General features: G+C 40.7%; 1 protein-coding gene across 1 annotated transcript in view; it reads left to right on the forward strand.

The window, feature by feature from the left end:
- LOC138584955 (protein diaphanous homolog 3-like) overlaps positions 1–22,023 on the forward strand; it is a 174,609-nt gene that overhangs the window by 91,940 nt on the left and 60,646 nt on the right. The window contains exons 23-25 of the mRNA XM_069657154.1: positions 4,527–4,651; positions 8,950–9,114; positions 18,636–18,771. Coding sequence (XP_069513255.1) covers positions 4,527–4,651; positions 8,950–9,114; positions 18,636–18,771 — 426 coding nt within the window. The remainder of the gene's footprint in view (positions 1–4,526; positions 4,652–8,949; positions 9,115–18,635; positions 18,772–22,023) is intronic.

Below are 22,023 nucleotides of genomic sequence, written 5' to 3' on the forward strand. Positions count from 1 at the left end.
ATGTGCCGGGACAGAACTGCTCCATTGTTGTTCAATGCTGCAATCTCCACCAGCCGCGTATGCTGCGCGAGAGGCGGACGGAATACACAAGTAATTTTCTGCTGCTCCGTTCACTTACGCGTCAAGTCTATTTTTCCCAGCTGCTGCACGTCAGTGAAGCGTAGCATTGACTGCTATGTAAATACATGCCCACAACCAAGGAATCCATGTTAAACGATTTGATCTCTTCGATTTCAGTTTCCTATTGAAGTTATTGAAAGGCTCGATGAGCAGGCAAGAGCAATGAATATGTACATTTCCTCAACATCTGGGTATACCAATCCTATTAATTCATTCTCTTTTGACTTCTACATCCTACATAAATACAGAATTTATGCACAATTAAGAAATAAGTCTGTACATAATTTTGTACTGAGGACAGTTTCTCTTAAATTATCATTATTATATCAAATGACTTGACAGAATTTGAACTAACAGTGTAGTGTAGTCGCAGCCGGTGTAGATTGCAAAATAGATGCTGCTGTGACGCTGATGTGTGACGCACATTCGTCTGACGCTACAGTGCCAGTGTAGATTCCCAGTAACTGACTGTTGTTGCTATTACTGATGTGTGAAAGGCTGTTTAAACATCCAAATAGAGTATAAAATCAACGGTTTGGCATCATTATAAACACATTTTTTTTATCACAGTCTCCTATCGAGATCATTTTATTGCCATGCCCTACTTACATATTTTTATTGCTTATCGGACACTGTATTCACACATTGCGGATGCTCCTCATTATATGCAACCCCAACACAGAGCAAGTAATTCAAAATTCTTAAGCTGTGTATGACAGATGTGTGTTTATAGAGCACAAGAGCATCATCTGGTTTATACATTTCTCTGTGTTGAACAAAACATTCCCGCTGCCGTACTGTACACCCACTCCTGCTCAGTCCCAGGCAGATGTTCTCTCCAAGCATATGCGTCAGTCTTTTCACCTCTTGGTCATTTGCCCTTGCACCTGGGGGAGCCTCATCACCAAAAGCTCGAAGCTTGTATTGTGAAGCGAAGAAAAGACGAGGTCACTCTCTGTTATGCTCTCCGCCTCACCCTCCCTTGCTCTTGTCTCAGTCGGTGCATCATCACCGGGCTTTAATCATTTCTATTAGCAGACTGCCTGTCTGGCCTCCTTCCACTTCAGCATGCTGCCCACACCTCATTCAGCAGATTTTGGTTGCCTGGTTATGCAGAAGGCTTTCAGGAAAACTAGAGGAAGATTAAAATGGAAATGATAGAGCAGGTGAAGTGGCAGTTCCTGATTGTTTACTCAAATGTGTTCTGCAGCTTTTTATCTAGTATACTAAACATATTGGATGTCAATCACATGCACTGAAATCATTCATTATTTAGTCAATTACCTATAGTTATTAGACTTAGAGCCAGCTTTGTTGGTGCTCATATACATGCATATAGTCTCAGTGTATCTGAGCACGATTCCAGGAACCGTTTTGACGGATGATAGAGTGAAATAGACTTGCACCTAAAACTAGGGCAACACTGCTGAACAAAGAAAGGTAAACAAACATAAAGCTATATAAGTGTTTAAGTAGTTAGCCCCCATAGAAATTCCCATGCGTAATAGCATTATAATTTTTAAATTATTATTGGTCTCTTTAGGATATTTATCTTATCTTCACTACAACAGAGACCTGTTCACAAGAGATGCAAAGACTAGTTTAAGTATAGTCACTTAAGACCCACACAATTAATTTACAGTCGCCTATAGCACAATAAAAACAGGACCTGAGAGGCCGGAAAGAGAACAGCTTAAATCTTTAAAAAGATTACAGCACCTCTGCTGCTTTGTCGCGAACACAGATAATTTACACATCTGAATCTAAGTCTTCGCAGAGTCTCTCTTGCCTCTCTGGTCCTGATTTACTGTGCTATAGGTGGCTCTTGTATATTAATTGTGCGGGTTCTCATGTGACTATGATTTTAACTGCTCCTTGAATAAATACAATCCATCATTAACACAGACAATATTGTTGTTATTCTATACAGTATCATCTTTAATAACATTAAACTGGGTAAACATTTGATGTAGATTAAATCCAACAAGTTGAAATGTAATTATCTTTGTTGCTATACTTTAGCCCCTTATACACTGCCAGTTCAAGTGGGATTATTACGCTTCTATGTAAAACGTACAGAATGGGTCCGCCTCTGAGCCGGCACCGCAGGTAGGAACAGAGGCAAAGTGGCGTCAGTTTAAACAGCGGAGCTGGCAGGGAGGAACAGCGGCGTGTGTGTGATTGTGATGCATGTGCTATTTGGATACACCTCGCGCGCGTTTTGCTTCCTTTGCTTGATTCAATGTAAAATGGCGAAGGCGGCATGACGGCAGAGCTTCGTTACGGCGCAGTGTAAAAAGGGCTTGTGTTAATTTAGTAACTTTTTGTGAAATATCAGCTATTCATAATGTTTTTGTGGATTTTACTCCTTTTATTTTTTTGTCAAATATTTTGTTTATATCCATTCAAGATGTATAATTGTCCATTTTACAATGTACACATTTACCTGTATGATAATAGTGTTCATTGGCACACATACATAATAGGCGTAAAAGGGTAGAAAATGATTCTAAATTGTCATTTCCAGTCGGTTTGTAGAAGCCCTTTGTTCTTTAAAATCAGTGTTTTTGGATTGTATTTATGAGAGGCGTAACGTGAACAAATGTTATGTGATTCTACTTCTACAATCGCTTCAATGAAAGACTGATTTTCCAAGCATTTGACAGGACTGTGTCAGGATTGAAATAGGAGACTTGTGTTACTGTGTTGGTTAACTTTATTGTCTTTATTTGTTTGTTCCCAACTGCTTTTATTAGTCCACATCACAATCCTTCTGCGTGGGAATGTAAACCCATGATGACACCAGTGTTCTGCGTTCTTTCCTTTGTGTTTTTTTAAGTGAAGACTGGCTCTGTATTTTCTTACCAGAATGAAAAAAAAAATCAATATAACAGCCAGCCGGTTCAGCGCAGTTGCTCTGTGAATACTGTTCTGATTGAGACATCATTGGTCACAGTGTGCTCTGTGACAAGATTTTTAAAGGAATGGTGTGCTGTGGCATTTTCACTGCCTTCGACTGACTCTTAACTATTAGTGTCAGCGCTTACTATTAGAGAACAGGAAGGAGAGCGGGGAAAAGGGATGGAGATTTGACAGATACATTGCTATAGAGTAAAAATAGGACTCTGAGAAAAAGCCAGGCATGAAATAATTATAAGTACAAGGAGTGTGTTGGGATGTGATAATCATTTGTCAGGTGCAGATGCAGTGGATGTACTTAAGTCAGTGTTATATGGCGACTTTATTTCCTTTGTTGCTGCCTTGAGTTCGCCCCCTCTTTCTCAAACACGAGTGACAGCAGAACGTGTCATCTGACTTTTCCTCTCAGCGAGCTGCATGAATGCATAAATGTGTAGTTTGTGTTTACACATGCACACGCTCACCTTTACCTGCAGTGAAAAGACCAGACTCAATCCACATTGAATTTTACTATTTAAAAAGGAAATTGTGCAATCCAGCTACTGCAGACTTTTTATAAATTGTTGCTAAGATGTCAGATCGAATAAGTGTATGTGTCCGAGACAGAACATTCCCATCAGTTAATGGGGTTTATGTTATAAACTCAGTGAGAGGCTTAGCTACATTGCAGTTCTCTCTCCCTTTTTTTCCTTTTCGTAAAGCAAGTATTAGGATCAAGGGACATTTGAAACGACTTAAAAATAAGCAGCTTATGCCTTTTTGTCAAGCAGGGTCTAATCAGGGTAATTTAAGCCATATGCTATATTCAGGGACTAGCTTAAAGTGTCAGCCATGACCAACTTAACAGAAAGTTAGGCTAAATGTCCCCCTGCTCTCCCACCTGCCTGATCTATGCACCTGTTGGTACGGCTGAAGACAAAGGATGAAGGGCGTAGAAAGATTTCTACTTATACATAAATCCTCATACTTTGAGGCTGCAGTTTTTAATCTGCTCTTCTGTTTGCTCTCTGAAAAGCCACACATACAGCTGAAATATATGAGCAAACCTAGCTGCGACTTCACACATTCACTTCAGCTTGCGTGTCAGAAAGGGCATCGTATAATTTAGTTGTTTATGACTTACGCGTGAGTACATGAGGCAAAGAATAATAAGAAGCTGTGTCTTGAACGCACCTTCACTTGATGTTTATTTTTGCTTCAGTCATTGTTTATCCCCATGATGTTTCTGGCACAGTGTGAACCCATAATAACCATGCTTTGCAATTGAGCTCCTCTTTCATTTTCCCTGTTATTTTTCCCGTGCGTTGTTTTTCTCCGATTCTTTGAAAACGTCAAAATAATAACGAATTTGATTATACCTGTAATTGAGTTGCCCTCTCTCTGCTTCTTTCTTCTCGTTTCCTCTTCACGTTGCTGTGTTTCTGTGTGCTTTTGTAAATGTGTGCGTGTCTTGATATATAAACTGTACATATGTGGGTGTGTTTCAGTGTCTGCAGAGAATCTGGAAAAGAGCCTCAGGCAGATGGAGCGGCAGCTGCTGCAGCTGGAGAGAGACCTGGAGACTTTCTCCTCCCCTGATGACCCCAACGACATGTTCTTCACTAAAATGGCTATATCCTTTACACACGCATGGATTATTCACCCACCAGTCCGTGTAATGAATCAAACAGAATGGAAGTTGGACGAATGTTGCTATAACTTGAATTTGTATGTTAAATTAAAACAATGTGGGGTTACACGGGTTGGCAAAAGAGCAGGTTTTCATAACCTGTAACTGAACTTCAGCCTCTCAAGGCTGTAGTTGATCAAACACCCAATTAGACACACTTCCTTTGCCTTCAACACAATTAAATACTCACGCTGTCTTCTATTAGTTCCTAGCACTCTCAACCTAGACTCCATCCCCTGTTGTGATTTTTGTAAGGCAGTTTGAATGGAAAACTTTATTTTGTGAAAACGATTCGTTCCCTCTCCCTAAAAAATAGATAATTTTCACAGCTTTGTTAATTCAAAAACTACCCATGACAACAACAGAGTTACTATGATGTGCCGTTGAAGTACAAAGGAGAGAGTTTCAAGGACAAGTCTCCTTTTTCCATGGATACTGGGTCGATGAGGTCAACAAGCCATGAGTGGCATCCCATTTTATAGTCTAGCTTTTATTTTAGTAACCCTCTCAGCTCTCCTTTCGAAAGGCACACACTGAGGGCAACTTCAAAATGAAGGGAAGGGTAAGAAAGGTAGGATGGAGATAAAGCCTCCTTTGTCTTTCTGCCACTGATAGGTCATGTTCAGAATCAGCCTCATTTCCAAATAGGTTTACACATGAAAGAAGTGTTACTACATTTAAGTTGCTCTTAGTGTTCTTACTCAGAAATAGACCTGCAGCTAAGGACAAAAAAGACAAAGCTTGGGCTATTTACACACAGGTAGATGAAGAATAGATAAAAATACAAGAATTGTAGCAGCATACAATGTGTACATAGAAGTCAGAATGTTTCTGTGTAGTGTATATAAGAATAAAAGCAGGGAGCCAGAATCAATATTGAATGATTTATTTAGAGGTTACTTTATATACATGCATGTATACGTGTCAATATAAAGCATATGCAGCTTTCCTGTAAACAGAAAAAGAACAAGTTAGTATGTTTTGCTTAGTTTTTAGTTTATGATAATTTCACCAAAACGCTAATTCAGAAAACAACAAATAAATACACTCTTTAAAATTCTGACAGCTGTCCATTTCTGCTTGGCAGCACTGTTAATTATTCACTGGCCTCTGAGGTAGTTCTAGTGGATCAAGTTGACGGGCATGTCTCAGACCAGGTGTGTAAGTGCGTGTTCAATAATACACCCTGTACCTAGCCTCCTTCATGTAGTTTTGATCAATAGCCTTGGGGCTGGGGCACTCATGGCTTGTGCTGTGGTAGTTGGCAGAGAACTTGAGTGCAACACAGAAGGGTTCACTGGGAATGAATTTGACAGCTCTGTCTTTCCCTGCTTAGCTTTCCAATTAAGGTGCCTTGTCACAAAATGTCTAAACTTTGCAACAATGATTTTGAACTCCATCAGGTTTTTTTTTAAAGTCCTCTGAACTCACTGTAGGCCTCCAGAAAAAGGACATGTCAAGTTTAACTCTGAGTGTTAAAGCTAGTTTATGGAATCCAAAAGTCAACTAGACACACAGAAACTGTTAAGGGCCTAGCTGTTTAAGCAACATACATTCAATCAAAATAATGTATGTTAGGATGCTCGGGCGTCATATTCACACAAAGCCATCCTTTTGTGAGGCTCAAACTCTGGACTGTGCTGATGTTTTTGGGACTTAAACCCAACACACAACCACAACCACTTTGGCGATGTGCAAGACAGCTGTATCTGTCATCGTTATTTTTGCAAACTCACTACTGACTACTAACGTTAACGTTACTACTGCTAATTACTACATTTCAAGCTAGCCACGTTTCAACAAGTTGCCGCTAAACCATAGCAGAGACGTGTTTTGTTTTTTGCGCCAGAGGGTGCGGTTGGAAATGTGCATAGTGGGCGGGGCCTATGCAGATTTAGGAATTTTTAATGAGGGAGAAGGAGGAGATGCCTTGGGAAGATAATTTAACACATTTTGCAGAAAAAAACATCAGACACAATTTATGATTTAAAGCAGAACATTTTGTATGTCTTAACACATGCCTGGAGCTTGTCTTAAATACATTTTGAATCTTTTTAATGCACAGAATATCTTTGAAAATATGTCAATCTCGCAAATGAATGTATACTAACCATTATTGAAAAATAAATCTACGAATATCTACGATGATTTCCAGTCATCAAGGCCACATGGTATTTAAATCTGCTAAAGCAAACGTAAGAGGAATGGCTCTTTCATTCCTGAAGATGTTTGACAATTCATCGTAAAGAAGCCTCTTGAAATGCAATACGATCATTTAAAATATATATATATATATATACACACAGTGTAATCACCTGCAGCCATCGTTATTTCGTCTAGTGAAATCTCCTTTCACCAGCTGAACACGAGAAGCCTTGAGTATCACACCGGTAACAATGAAAATGCCATCCCAACGTCACTCCTCGAGTGGAGAGTTACTGTTGTATCGTTCTCCTCTTACACCTCCTGAATGTGCTTGAAAAAGTGGCAGATTAAAAACAGGTAAAAACAAAGCATAAGGAGAAAGAGCAAATAAAGTATGGGAGGAGGAAATATGATGGAGTCAGGAGGGGGGTAAAGGATCAGTAAGAAGGCAAGAGTGAACAGGAATTCTTCAGAACGAGCTGCAGTGAACCACTACTTTCTCTGGAATAGGGAAGAAGTCAGGAGCGATATTTTGCACCCCATGATACTTATCAACCTTGGCTCTGGGCTATTTCTTCTTTTTTTTCTCCTCCTTCTCTTGCTTTCCATCACCAGCTCAGGCTTTCCTCATGCCTCTTTCCCCTAGCTCCTGGCTTGGAAAGATATTACTGACAAGTCAATCTGAGAGCAGGGCCTATTGAACAGCATTTACCCAGCTGTGAATAGGTAGTCCCATCCCCAGCCAGATTCAACTGACGCCAGGCATCAAATAGGTCCATCAATTGAGCCATAATGAAGGGGCACAATAGGAGCCAGAGAGCCACCTCACATAATAGTGATAGCACACACACACACACAGTGACAGACACTGCTGCTCGTCATCCACCATGAGACAATGATGTTGGGGTCATAAGCAAGACGGCTTGTTAGGGAGCCATCATTTTTTCTCTGATTTGCACAGAAAATAGTCTGATTCTTATCTAGATTCTATTTCTGAGCTTAGATTTGTATTAAACAGGGTTATCATGTGGAAAAGTGCTGCTGAGGAAAGACAGCCTATAATAAAGATGATATATAAAATTATATCTGAGCAGAAAATTCATGCTTGCTAGCTTTCTATATTGAGAGCGTATTGTGTGTGCGCGTGTGTGTGTGTGTGTGGTGACTTACAGCAGACTCGCTTAACAGTATGCCTCAGTAGCAGGCGGGATCTGTATTAGTGCTCTCGCTTTCCCTCTCACTTTGCTCTGACACTGACACCTCTCCAGCTTATGTTGACACAACCATTATCCATTTGTCCTCATCCACAGACACACACAAAGGTTCCAGCAGAGCAGAGCTGTCATTTGCTTTGCTAGGTTTAACCAGCAGGACCTTTTTTTCATGCTCTTCAATCTTCCATGCTAGTCAGTTTGGGCACGGACTACTGTTCAGGCGATCATAAAATCAGTAATATTTGTTTGATCTGTGTGTAATGTAGCATATATCCATGTCTGTGAGGACCCGCTCTTGTTAGAGTTTGGCAGCTGCATTTCTGTCACAGAACCAGCACAGAGAGCACAGTTTACTGTTCATGTATTTAGCGTCTGTATTTGCATTGATTTTAATGTTTGTACTAGTAACCTTTTCATTCAGTTATAATCTGATTTTATGTGCGTGGAAATAAGAGTGGTACAAAGGTGCAGTAGAATCAATGCACAACGCCCAAAGTAGCAGTGCTGCAGATTAATGGCTCATTCTTTTCAGAGAAGAATTTATTCATTTGTTTCTTGTTTATAATATTATGCATGTCAAATAAACCAGCACACTTTGCCAGCAGGCAGACATGAGTCACAGATGCTGCAGGCTGCAGGGGGTCAGAGCCGTGAACACACTGTAGTAGTAACCTGACTGACAGTACCAGAGCTCTGAACGCCAACATCACAGTCTACTACTGACAGTCTGTTTTCCAGCTTCAGGTCGTTATGGCACCAAGTGTGAATGTGTTGTTATCTCCACTGTTTCTGCTGTTTAATAGTTGAGCAGTTTGCTTGTGCAAACATTTAATTAACACGTAATCTATGATGCATCAATCTGACCTTGACCACAACCTTTACAGCTTCAGCAAGGTTGCGCGGGAGCAATACGGCAAACTGGTGATCATGCACACCAATATGGAGACGCTGTATCAGAACATGCTGGAGTACTTTGCAGTTGATCCAAAGAAGACCTCTGTGGAGGAGCTGTTTACTGATCTCAGCAACTTCCGCTCCATGTTCACTGTGAGTACTCTTTACTGATTATGTGTTAAACGAGAAAAAGTAAAACTCTGTCTCTGAATATGTTGTGTGGAAGTAAATATGGTGGAGGAGTTGATGCATACTAAGTATTCAGATTTGTTCCCCATTGAAGTTTCACTATATTGGTTATTTTGCTGATATTTTCCAACCCTGTTTGCCGATTTTGATGATATATGAACTGATATATTAGGCACATGTTTTTTTCCACCTAATTGCAGAGAACATCAATCGATTAAAGCCAACTGAATTAACAGATAAATAGTGTACACTTTTTAGCAGTGTTGAATAAATGAGGCGAGGCAAGAGGCGTGGTCACAGTGCACGCACACTCGCGGTGAGTTAATGTTGTAGCATTACGTCGGTCTTTTTTAGGGAATCATCGAGCATTTAAGCGTAATTAAAGCATCAATCAACTATTTAACAAAATCGGGATTAATATTCAATTAATTGTCCAGCCCTATCGTGAGTGAAACTTAAAACACATTTTATAGCTGAAGTTGACTAGAAATGTTATTTATTGGCTGTGAAATAATTTACTTAAATTGTGCCCATTGATACATAAACAGCTATTAAACAAAGAAATCTTGGAGTGCCAATTTACTTTGATTGGTGTTCCACAATGCGTTTTATGTTAAGGCCAAATGAGCAATTTGCGTTTGTGTTCTTCTTTCATTTGTTACTTACTACATCTGTATTTATAGCAATGGTGCATGCTGAAAGAGTCCTCGCTTTGGAGTGGTTACTGGGTCCACTCAGGAATTTAAGTGTTTTGAATTTTAAGGGATAAGGCTGCATTTTGTTGTAAACAGCCCTGAATAGCAAAAGCACAAGACAAATGACATTTTAGCTTGAGTATTGTGTCGCGGTTTGAGAAGAACCGCAGTAAATCTTGAGTGGATGTCTGGAAACTCTTTTAAACTTTAACTTCTATTTGTATGCATTGGCGGTATCCAGACAACACCTTAACTTCTTTTTGCTATTCTCACATCAGTGTCCTGTGGTATATGCAAAGCAGAACAGTGCCAGTCCTGTGTAGTCCAGTCCCACCAAGACATTTATGTCATCACTGAGCTCTGTGGCCTTATCAGTCCGGTGCTGCTGTGAGCTGTGGAGCTGTGGAGACCCACTGTGTTTAATCAGCGGGATTAGTGGCACAGGCCACTGGGCGCGACAGATAATAGTAGCTAATTAGCCTACTAAAGTTCCAGCCCTGCCCCCATCTTAACATCTACCTCACACACACAAATGGATTTCATGCCTCTTTGCCTTTTTTCCTGCATAGTCATTAGTTATGCTTTACATTTTCTTGTACTCCAAGGCTTTGTCTCTACATTTGCGTGTTTTTCAGGGACAGTCGGGGTGGGGTATGGGTCTTAATGCGAAAATGTAACTCTAATAACTGTTAGAGGACAGGCAATATTTTTTTTGCAACCTTATATACAATACAAAGTTATTTTTCTCTTGAATGTCCTCAGTATGAAATGAATTATTTTGATCCTTTCTTCATGGCCATTAAACTGTATACTTCAGAAAGTGAATCTGAGAAGACAGGGTCAGACAAGGATCTATTTTTCATGTCTTTGCTCCAATCCTTAAATCCCTCTCTGTCTGTGTTTGTGCCTCATGCAGACATTTACTGTTTACTGCACACAAATGTATTCTCTAAACTAACCCAGTGAGCACCAACCGGGAATCCAACGTTTAAATGTGGTGGAAAACAGGCTGAAATCAGGTCTGAACGTCAAAGATGTCATTTCAACCATTTTTCAACCAGCTAAAATATGGTTACGACATCAACATGTCAGAAACACATTGTTGTGTTATAATTTTCATAATTTGTTCATTTTAGCTTCCAAAGGGTGACCAAAGTGATTATTGTAACGGCATTTCTCCAAAATCCTTTTTCAGCGGTGGGTTAAATCCTGTTTTAAACATTCCCCACAGAAGAAGAAAAAAGAATGCCCAGGTACTTGGGCCATGCAGCTCTGACTACGAAGGCAGAACGACCCATGGATGCTGATGTAGTTCATAGTAGTATAAATACTCTTTCACTTTTGAACCACTGGGAAGTCTGACAAGAGACTTCTTTAAAGGCTTTCAATTAACAATTTTGTCTGTTATGTCTTCATTAAATTGTGCACGATACTAACAGTTACATTGATGGCGTACCCTGAATGATACCAATTTAAATGAATGAATTCCAGAACAAATGCAACAGAAACACGCTGCAAATACAAAAAGCAGAAAGCCAAAACAAATACAGTCACAGCAAACACTGCAAAAAAACACCAGAAACACAACAGAATAACGCTGCATCTCCAGTTATCAAAACAAAAGTTCTCCAGGCTTCCAGAGGGAGCAACAAGTGAAACAAGCAGCCCTTTTCGACCTGAGAGAGAGACCAGACAAGAGAGTGTGTTACTATTTGAACCAGGGTGTAAAGTGGAGTAATGAGGCAACATAAAGAGGTACTGATTCTTTTTTAACATTCTCCCTGCTTAAAAAAACCTCTCTCATCTGGTCCCCTCTCTCGGGTCAGAAATCAAGCTGTTCCACGTCGCTCCCTCCCTCTAGATGCCTGACAAACTTACTCTCAGCTCACTGGATATGCAGAGTTTTCTGGTTGTTGAGTTTACATTATTTTTGCTGTACACATATTTCCTTTTTTCCCTCATTATTTGCTGCAGTTTTCCCTTTTTTTATTTTCCATTCATTTTTCATTTTTATTTAAATTTTTCAACAGGCACAGTTTCCTTTGCTGCAGCAGGATGCCCCACCACTAAACTAACTACTGCCTTTTGAGAATCAGTGTGTTTTTTTAAGCCATCCAGACAAAAAACAATGTAAGATCTCATTATGTTTACAACCTCTAAAAGTACTTCCCTCTCTGATTTGGTACTCATTTTTAAGTCAACTGATCCCAATGTCAAAGCTCATTAAAAGAGACCTATTTTCACAAAAGCACATTTACGTTAAAGAACTTGTCCTCTTCCCTTTGAATGTGTTTAAAATCACATCCTCACACATAGTTAACACATATCCTATATATACTGGCTGCTGTATGTGGCATCCAATTTGTGACAAAAGGAAGTACAGTCTCTACACACTTTCACAGGCTCAAAGAAACAGAGGCTCCCAGATGAGTTGCCTTTAACCTGTCTGTTCCCCTGTTTTTTACTGATGCTATTGATCCCATGACATCACGGTATATGTGCTGTGACTCTTTTGCTTACTTTAATGGCCAAAGCCCAGCTCCCCACTGGCTGTGGTCAGACACATTTTGCATGCAAAAGCCAGAAATTTGTCTTTGACTTGCGCGTGCAAATGTATGCCATACCTCAATATGTCCTATGCATTAATGTAATGATATTGAGAATAGATACCACATGATATTGGCCTGATGGTGTTTGATATTGCAGCTGTAACCGATTTTAGCTCCATGGGTCAGGCTTGGGTTTTGTAGCAGCTTTTTATGTTCTGACCAAACATAACAGTTAATGACTCAGCCAGTGAAAGGTGAACAAGCCAAGTGTTATAAAGACTGGCATTATATGGTCAAAACTCCCAAGGTAGCTATTTATTCCCCAGCGATAGGTCAAGGTGTAAGCAGCTTACACCCTCAGCAATTCGTTCAAATGGTCACATCACACAGACATATCTTGGGAAAAGCCAAGGCTAGGTCAATGAACGTAGGCATACAGTAAATCTCAGCAGCGTAACCTCTCGGTCAAATCTGTGTCAGCATTTACCCTGCTGTGCCAAGGCCCATGCTAATAGGTGCGTGCTGTCTCCAGACCTCCGCCTGAAGCGAACTGAGCCTTGAACTGTGTGCATGTTGCCTGTGGACTGTGTGTTTCTGTGTGTTTGTTTGTGTGCGTATGCCATTTTGTATTGGCGTTTTTTTTATTTTTTTTATAGGGAAAGCTGCTTAGCTTTTTCACACAAAAAGAGGTACACACACACTCGTACACACACATACAGCATGCTCAGTCACCCGTAGGAAGGAGACCCAGGGCGAGGCCGCACATCTGACAGGAATCCAATTGAGCGTGTCTAATGGCGGACATCCAGGAGAGGAGGAGGGGGAAGCAGACCTGCAGTGATGAAGGAGAGCGGAGGGCAATTTCCTCTGAGAGCTGGTTCTCTCTCACTCTCACCCTCTCTCTCTACCTCTTTCTCTCCTTCACATCAACATTACAGTAAAATTGAATGCTTTGTCAGAGAGCGAAAAATCACATGACTCTTCATCTTTCTGTAGTTTCAGGTTTTTCGTCACCATCTCTCAAAATCAATTCTTCTTCACGTCTTCTCCAAGTTTTTCCTTCAAGTTTAATTCAGTTAAAAAACAAGCGAAACCTGCTTTCGCTTTGTTTAACATGACCTTTTTTTAAGTTACTGCACTACTTTTTCTTTTACTATTACATCACTAATTGGTTTTGTGATTTCAGAAGACAGCGTGGCCTTTCTCCACTGGCTGTGATCATATCAGTTTTGATTTAACAAGGATGTTTGCATGTAATGTTCTTAAGCTGCTCTTTTCCTGTTCTTTTCTCTTTGTGAAGTTTAAGACTGATCCTCTCTTAAACAGGCCCACTTGTCGTATTGACCCATTATTGACTAATCAATGTTTTCTCGCGGCTCCTGGCAGCAGTAAAGGGTCTGGTTTCAGATAAGATGTAATTTTCCTTTTCAGACTTCCTCTTTAGATCTCCATAGCCATATTATGGAAACTACCTGCCATTCACTGAATATCATTCATCGTCCACAGAAGGTGAAATCACTGAATCAGGTGCTCTCACTTCTATGGACACCAAGAGATAGTCATTTGTTGTTCCAAGTTTGCACATATAAATATCCTTACAACTATTTTTTACAGATTTTCATGATAAAGGAATACGTCTGATAATTTGTATTCCCTTGAGTGTTCCCCAAACTTCACCAGTAGATGGTTATTATATCTTAACAACTATTGCCTGCATTGCTGTGGAATTTGCTCTTGGCATTTTTAGCCCCAAAGGATGAATTAAAATGACTTTAATCCTCTGATCTTTGATCCAACACCATCAATAGTAATTTGGCTAATGGCTACATACCTGAACAACAGTGACTTTCCTCTCATCCTCTGCTGTATTTTGTCCCAACTCATTAGTAGCGATTGTTAGGATGCTTAACTACGTTGCATGCTAAACATCAGCACGCTAACATCTTTTGGAGTCATTTGGAGTATGTTGAGTATGATTGTGCTGAAGTGTAGCTTCACAGAGCTGCTAACACAGCTGTAGACTCCTGTTGAATAAATAAAGTAAACACCTTAAAGGGCCAGTTTGCCGTATTTCAACCTCTGTCCTATCATGCTGTTATGGGGAGCTAATGCCATCATGGTAGAAAAACATGCAATTATGCCCTGTGTTTTCGAAGGATGCTATCTGCTTCTCCATGGGCCCTGGAAAACCTCCGCCAGATGACGCGTTTTACATAGTCTGCCAGGGAGCTTGCTAAACTGCACTTCCTCAATCTAGGACGCCCGCCTCCGATGTCATGTCTCGTTCAAAATCGTCAGGTTTGAAATGTAGACTGCAGACCTGAAGATTTTTTAGACGATCCGCCGGTATATTCTCGTCGTATCTTGGATTCTGTACCGCTCTGAGCCATTGCCTGCAGCAATCATTGTCCTTGTCTGGAAACGGTAGTATTTCACTCGCTGGGCCGTTCCTTTCAGAAGGAGAGGAGCAATAGATGCTGGATGTTGTAGAAAAGTAGAATGTGCGAGGAGCATTCTCCACAGCTATGGCGTCAATTTCAAATATTATTGCTTCTATCGATTACAAGGAACACCAGCTTTGACTGACAGTGGCTTTTTCCAGGGGCAAATTGCTCCTTTAAGAGTCTGTATTTATATCATTGGCTGACATTTGGTAATATCATTGTAATGTTGTGATGCTGGCTTGAAGGGCATATTCTGTTTTCCCCGTGTTTTTGTTTACAACAGACAAACCAAACCTACATCTTACAAGTTGTGTCGCATGCAGTTTTTTAAACAGTATTTAAGGCTTTTGTTCCCAACTGAATCGCCGTCTATATGAAATGTGTTTTGGTTGAGGCTTGTGACGTTTGTTTGTTACAGTGCAAGTGTGTTTACATCAAACTTTCGTAATTGAATTTGACAATTTAATGAGAGAGCTGCTTTAATATGAGGAGGGGAAGTATTGTTAGAGTTTGACTAAGTTCACATTAGGCATCCATCACAGCTGTCTAACGTGTAACCTGGGATCACTTAATTATTGAAATGTATTATGTGTCTGTACTCTTGTTCCGGCCTTTTCTTTTTCCTCATTCTCTCTGCCCGTAATTTAGCAGATTGGATGCCTATTAAGAATATAGTCATTTGTGAATCAGTGGTTGCCAGGAGCAACTGACATTTTCATTCCATCAAATCAAAGTTAATTTTGTGGAGGAGTTGGTTTCATTTGAAAGTAGAGCTCTGAAAAGCGTCAGTGTGTCTCAGACAGTTGGTATTCATCTTTCCCGTCTTCTCTCTTTTTCTTCGGCACTCTCTTCTTCTCCTGAATTTCTGTGAACCTGCCGAGCCGTACACATCAGTCCTGTTAGCGCCTATTATCTTTTAAGTGAGGGGGTAAAGATAAATGTTGTTTGTCTGCTGTGTTGTCAGCAAACCAACATTTCCATGTGGTGTGTTTATATGCAAGAAAACAAGATTTTTTCCAGTCAAAGATCAAGGTCAGTGTGAGCAGATAGGGAGCATCTGCTGAAGAGGCATACAACAGAGTGATTTGACTGCTTATTTAGTGCCATACACAACCATAGAGAATATGGGGATCAAGGATATGCTCGTTATGGTGGAGCAGTACCAAATGGGCCCTATTATATACTGTTACACCCTACTATTAGTAATTATTCCAGTTGCTGTTGCTCTATATTTCAAGTGGCTTGTTGATGCTGAATCATCTCCACCGATATGTTTTGAATCGAGTTGACTATACCCTTTCCAACAATGGTCAGTGTGTGCGGACGTAATTAGAGGCTGTCACTGGGCCTCAATAAGTGACTGCCCCTCTTTATTATGCCACTGTAGCTTTCCATATACCGCACAGCTCTCGTAGTGTGCGTTTCTGTGTGTATCCATTCATGTGGGTTTGGCATTAGTATTCTATTACTGACCTGCCTGTCAAGCTGCGCTGTGTGAATAACGCAAGAGGATGGGGGATGAGGAGGACGAGGAGGAGGAGTTGGGTGTTTGATAAAAGCCCAGACTCGCTGGCTTTAAGTGACTGACTATTGATCAGGATGGCAATCATGCTAGCACTCTGTTAAATCATATGCTGTCCGTCTCTCGGCTCTGGCATTATTGAGCTATAGACACCATTGTATAAGCTTAACAAGCATTTGACACTGGGATTATAGAGCGTGCACATTCAGTGCTTGATATACAGTAGAAGGTGCATCTGTAAGATAATTCTTCAAAGACAGACAGAGTAGAATTAACGACCTTCTGTGACAAGTTTCCTACATCATATTATCAATACTATTTAAAGGCATACCTGTCCTAGGACCTAATAGAAACCACTGCTGGTTCTTTCAGTTTAAGGTCTTGTATTAAAACGGTTTATTACATGTCATGCTGCAAGCTCCTTGCTTATAATTATTGAAACTTCACAATTGTATAAATAAGAAGAATGCACTACAGCCCAAAAACTAAAACTGGAATTTGTTGTCTGTGGTTGAAATGTGTGTTTGGTCAAAACAGGCCCAAAGTCACTTAAAGATATAATCTCGAAGGTTTTCATTTAAATAAATGTCTGTTAAGTCACTATCTATCTCCGAATGAGGTAACACAATGGTGATTGAGCCTATGGCTCACTGATGAAAGCCTTTGCATTTGCAGTATTACAGACTGGGTGTTGGTGGCGACATTCGCGGAAAAAATCACAAGCCGCGCCCAGTTAGTGACGCGTTTTCCATCAGCCAGCAGTGGTTGGTCTGCCAGAGAGGGTAGGCGGAGCTAAGCGGCTGCTTTTCCGGTCTCTGCAAGTGTTGCCAGTAAACAGTAATATACTATGGCTGAACAAACAAAGAAAAGATCGTTGACTACAGATATAACTTCAAAAATAAGTGAAAATACAAAGAAAAAGGAACAAATTTGACGCTCAGATGAAGGCAAACAGTCTGAAAAGGAAGGTGACCGTCAGTGAGGAAAATCAAGAGTTACAACCGTAGCCAACCGTGGATGTCTGGTTATCTGGAAAGTGTACTCCTGCAAATGCCGTTTATCGCCACAAGGTGCCGCCAAATAGAATGAAACTTCGAGATTATAACTTAAAGTTAATGGTTTTCTTATGTGGTTGCACATTTGGTTTTGTATTCCAGTTGTTTTTGATAGAAATGTCTGCCCACATTTATCCAGTGCTCTCTGAACACAGAGGCCTGACGCAAAAGAAAAATGAATGGTTGCTTCTTCAGTTGGAGTTTACCAAACAAGTCCACAAAGTAATCCTAGTCCATTGAGAATAAATGGAGTCCAACTACACTATTCCCTTACAAGAGAAATGGAATTCTATGATGTGATATATATGTGTAGCTTGTGTCTCAACCTTCAAGGAGTTAATGTGCAAGAAAGTTGCTGTATTAATTTATATCAAACCTAGAAGTTGACACTGGTTTCTAATAGACAGATTCTGTCAAATTCAAGTGGATTAAAATGTGGACTTTTGTTCACAGCTGAAATGCAGGTAGTGTGCTAGACGTCAACATCCGCCTACACAGCACCTCTAAGCTGTGTTCAGCTCAGCACTTTCTGTACAGCCCATTACAATTGAATTGTATAGCTGTTAACATTACTATTGAGCTCGCCTCCTATTAAGTGACTGGAAAAAAGGCTCACTCAGTAGTCACTGGGTGATGCTGAAGCTCTCATACTGACCCTTACACCTGCGCACACTGACACACACTGTGGCATTGCTGTGCATTTATATACTTTATATGTTTTACACTGTGTTAGTATCATGTTTTAAACAACTCATCTTTTTCTCTTGAAAGGCGATCCTCCCTGGGAGGTTTTGGGAGACTCTAAAGACAAAAACAAAAGAGATCTATAAAATATTTAGGTTGATAATAACTAAAAATAGGAATAAATATATACTTTTTAAAGTGAGCAGCAAAGAGTCAAAAGAAAAACCAGAAAATGAATCAACCAGCAGCTTCTATCCATGTCCTGAGGTCCCTGTTCTATCGCTCTTATGGATCTCTCTCTCTCTCACTCTCGTGTTTGAAGTTAAAACCAGGCCGGCAGTGCACCTCAGAAGCTTCATCTGACTTTAATGGTGCTTGATAAAGACGTCTGTGGGGTTTGACAGCTGCCTCTGCCTTTGACAGGCTCTACACTTCTGTAATTAACCCCACTTAGCAATCCGTCTTGTTTCCTCTTTCTTTCTGCCGTTTTCTCACTTTCTCTCTCTCTCTCCCTCTGTGTCTTTCTCTCCCCACAGCAAGCACTCAAGGAGAACCTGAGGCGGAGGGAGTCAGAGGAGAAGCAGAGGAGAGCACGGGCGGCGAAGGAGAAGGCTGAGCGTGAAAAGCAGGAGAGGCAGCAGAAGAAAAGGAGGTTGCTGGAAGTCAATGCAGGTAGAGGTTGTTCAATCTGCTTTGCCTGTCAATGCTTGCATTGTTAAGTCCTTTACAGGGAGCAGTACGCTTAATCAATCTAGGATCAAATGGTGTAAGAGATCATTCACAGACAATGACATCCATTTATCAAGTAAACACAAGTCCCATTTGTATGGATGAGGCGAGACCTATTTTCTCACAGTCCAGTATCCGTCTCCTGAAAAATTAAAACCCACATCTACACAGAAAGACTTTTTTTTGATTGATTGAGAAGTAACGCTGGAATTAATTGAAATAGGCCGCATTGTGTGATAATGGAAAAACTTTGTGGGATGTCACTCAGTCCTTGTCAGCCCATTTAAAAATATACTTTATTTTTTCAGACCAATTAATCAATCAAATGTAGTTTTCGCGGATAAGAAAAGTGCACATCATCACACTAGTTATGTAGTGCTTGAAAACACACACTGTGTCCTCTCACTGTGTCGTGATGGAAACATTCACATTGTTTTGCTTTCCCCTCTTGGAATTTGAACGAGATATTATGTTTATTGATTGTTCATTGATCTAAGTACAAGAATTCACCTCTGGCTTGACCCTTCTTTGGAGGTCAGAGCACGGGGTCAACAGCTTTCGTCAGGATTGTAGGGTTTCAATGGATTGCTACAAGAGGAGAGATGATTGCTTAAAGGACCTTTCGCTCAGGTCAACATGTTGAAGGACAGCCTCTGTAACAGTGTAACAGCAACTCATCCAAAGAGTGGCACCTTTTGGGCTAGAGGAGCTTCATGTTACAGTCTGTAAAGGGTGATAGTTGAATAATTTGATATAAAGCAGATAATCACATCACATGTCAATACCTTTACATTAAGTTTTAGTTCTACTTCTCTTGAGGGTGAATGAGTCTCTGAGGACTCTATGGGTTCTTACGGCAGACAAGTGAAACCTGGTTTGTTTTTGCAGACCATTCATTCCTGTTATATTACTCTATGTGACACATCGTTGTTCTACTGTTTAAAGTAATAATCTCAAAGGTTTTCATTTAAATAAATCTCTGTTAAGTCACTATCTATCGCCAAATGAGGTAACACAATGGTGTTTGAGCCTATGGCCCACTGATGAAGGCCTTTACATTTGCAGTATTACAGACTTGGTGTCTAATGCGTAATTTGCAGAAAAAATCACAAAAGCGGCGCTAAGTTAGTGACACGTTTTCCATCAGCCAGCAGTGGTTGGTCTGCCAGAGAGGGTAGGCGGAGCTAACACAACAAACACACTTCCGGTCTCTGCAAGTGTTGCGAGTTCATTCACAGACAGTAATCTACTATGGCTGAACAAACAAAGAAAAGATCGATGACTACAGATACAACTTCAAAAAGAAGTGAAAATCCAAAGAAAAAGAAACAAATTTGACGCTCAGATGAAGCAAACAGTCTAAAAAGGAAAGTGACCGTCAAAATCAAGAGTTACAACCGGAGCCAACCGTGGACGTCACACATGCAACACTGTCTGGATATCTGGCCAGTGTGCTTCTGCAATTACCATTTATCGCTATAGGTGCCGCCAAAGAGAACGAAACGGAGAACTTGAGGTTACCACTTGATTGTTGCCACAAAAGATGGCATTATTTTCACTGTGAAAGCTTTAAAAATCTGGTCTAATTTAAACAGCTGTGGTGCCTCAAAACCTTTCAAACTCATAGATTTGCTTCTCAAACATTTTTTCATGCTGTACTAGTTCTGGAAGCAACATGCCCCCACCATCCCAGCTTCCTGCATTGTGCTAACCCAGCTTCAGTCTTAACATCTGCTCACATGTAGCTCCTTTCCTTATGTCAGTAACTCACATTTGCTCTGAATGTTGTTGTGATCGATTCTCTTTCAGGTTACACAGTTCACTCTGTCTCTACATGTTTTGTTTATCACCTGCTAGTGTCTAAAAGTGCAGCACTTCTCAGACACTTGATCAATACCGTGCTTACTGACTACAGTACAAGGGTCAGTACAAAGTTTCAGTCTTGAACTGGCAGACCTCAAATTTCTCTTTGAAAATGTCACATTTTGTTATCAAAACATGTTGTTGAGTTTCCTTTGATGTTCTTCTGCGCTGGATAAAAGTTTACTGATTATATCCTGCATTGATAGATAGATCTTTGATTTCAACCTTGCCTATACAGCCGCAGGGCTTTATATGCTTTGAAATGTGGTGGTCTTAACTCGTGCTTTACCGTTGATGTTAAGGGAGTTTTTGTAAAGACCTCTACATACGGTAGAGGTTGCTGTGGCCCTCAGGGGCAATGTAGCTAGAATGATAAAACTATTTACCAAGCAGGTTCACACATAGCTGTGAAGAAGGCAATGTTTACCTGATGCCAGAGCATCTGGTTCCAACAGCCAGTTGTTTTTTCTGTGTGTGTTTTCCCCTACCCCTTTGGAGCCACACTAATGCCAGGAACTTGTTCAACAGTGGTGCCTCCAGACCCATTTCCGATGCCAAAGCCAAGGCTGGCAGAGTGGTTGAGCTTGGCAGTCCCAGCACTGCTCCAGCATCTATAGCTAACGTGACTCTGCCAGCCACTGTAGCACTCCTGTAGATGTTAGAGTGCAAGTAGAGAACCACCACGCTCCATCAAGGCCAAAGTACTGCTGTGGGCATATGACATAGCCAAAGCAAGGCCTCTCTTGGCTAAAGAATAATAAAAAACCTCTCCACACGCCCTTTACTGTGGCCTGGACCTCCTCAATTTTCACCATTTGCCACAGACCGCCTAAAGTTTTAGAAGTGTGGCCTCATCCAAATGAAGGGTCGTGTCCACTTGAAATTAATGAACTGGATTCAGGAGGGTAGGTTAAGAACTGGATCTAACCCTCAGTGAACATGTGGTTATCTGAAAATACAAGAAACAGGGTTAACAAAGAAAAACCAATGTCGCATAGGCTTTGTTGAAAATACGAAGGCTTCTGTGTGTGCGTGGGGAAGTGAGAGACAAACGCCACACATGAGCTGAGACGCACCAATCCCCGGCCTGGAGCACAGTGGTGGCAGCGTCGTGCTGTGGGGTTGCTTCTCTACAGAACACCCTGGAAGGCTTGTGAATGAAGAGGGTAAAATGAAAGCAGCAGAATCTGAAGAAATGCACCAAAAAAAACCCTGAAACGTCGCCCTGGAATGGCCAAATCAGAATTCGGGCTTCAATCAAATCAAGAATTTATGGTACGGCATGCTGTTCACTCACAGATGCCATAAAACTGAGCAGAGCCTGGGCAGTTT

Source organism: Semicossyphus pulcher, unplaced genomic scaffold, assembly GCF_022749685.1.
Source record: "Semicossyphus pulcher isolate SPU_LCO1_2020_fin unplaced genomic scaffold, fSemPul1.0.p SCAF_1, whole genome shotgun sequence".
NCBI classification, from domain to species: domain Eukaryota; kingdom Metazoa; phylum Chordata; class Actinopteri; order Labriformes; family Labridae; genus Semicossyphus; species Semicossyphus pulcher.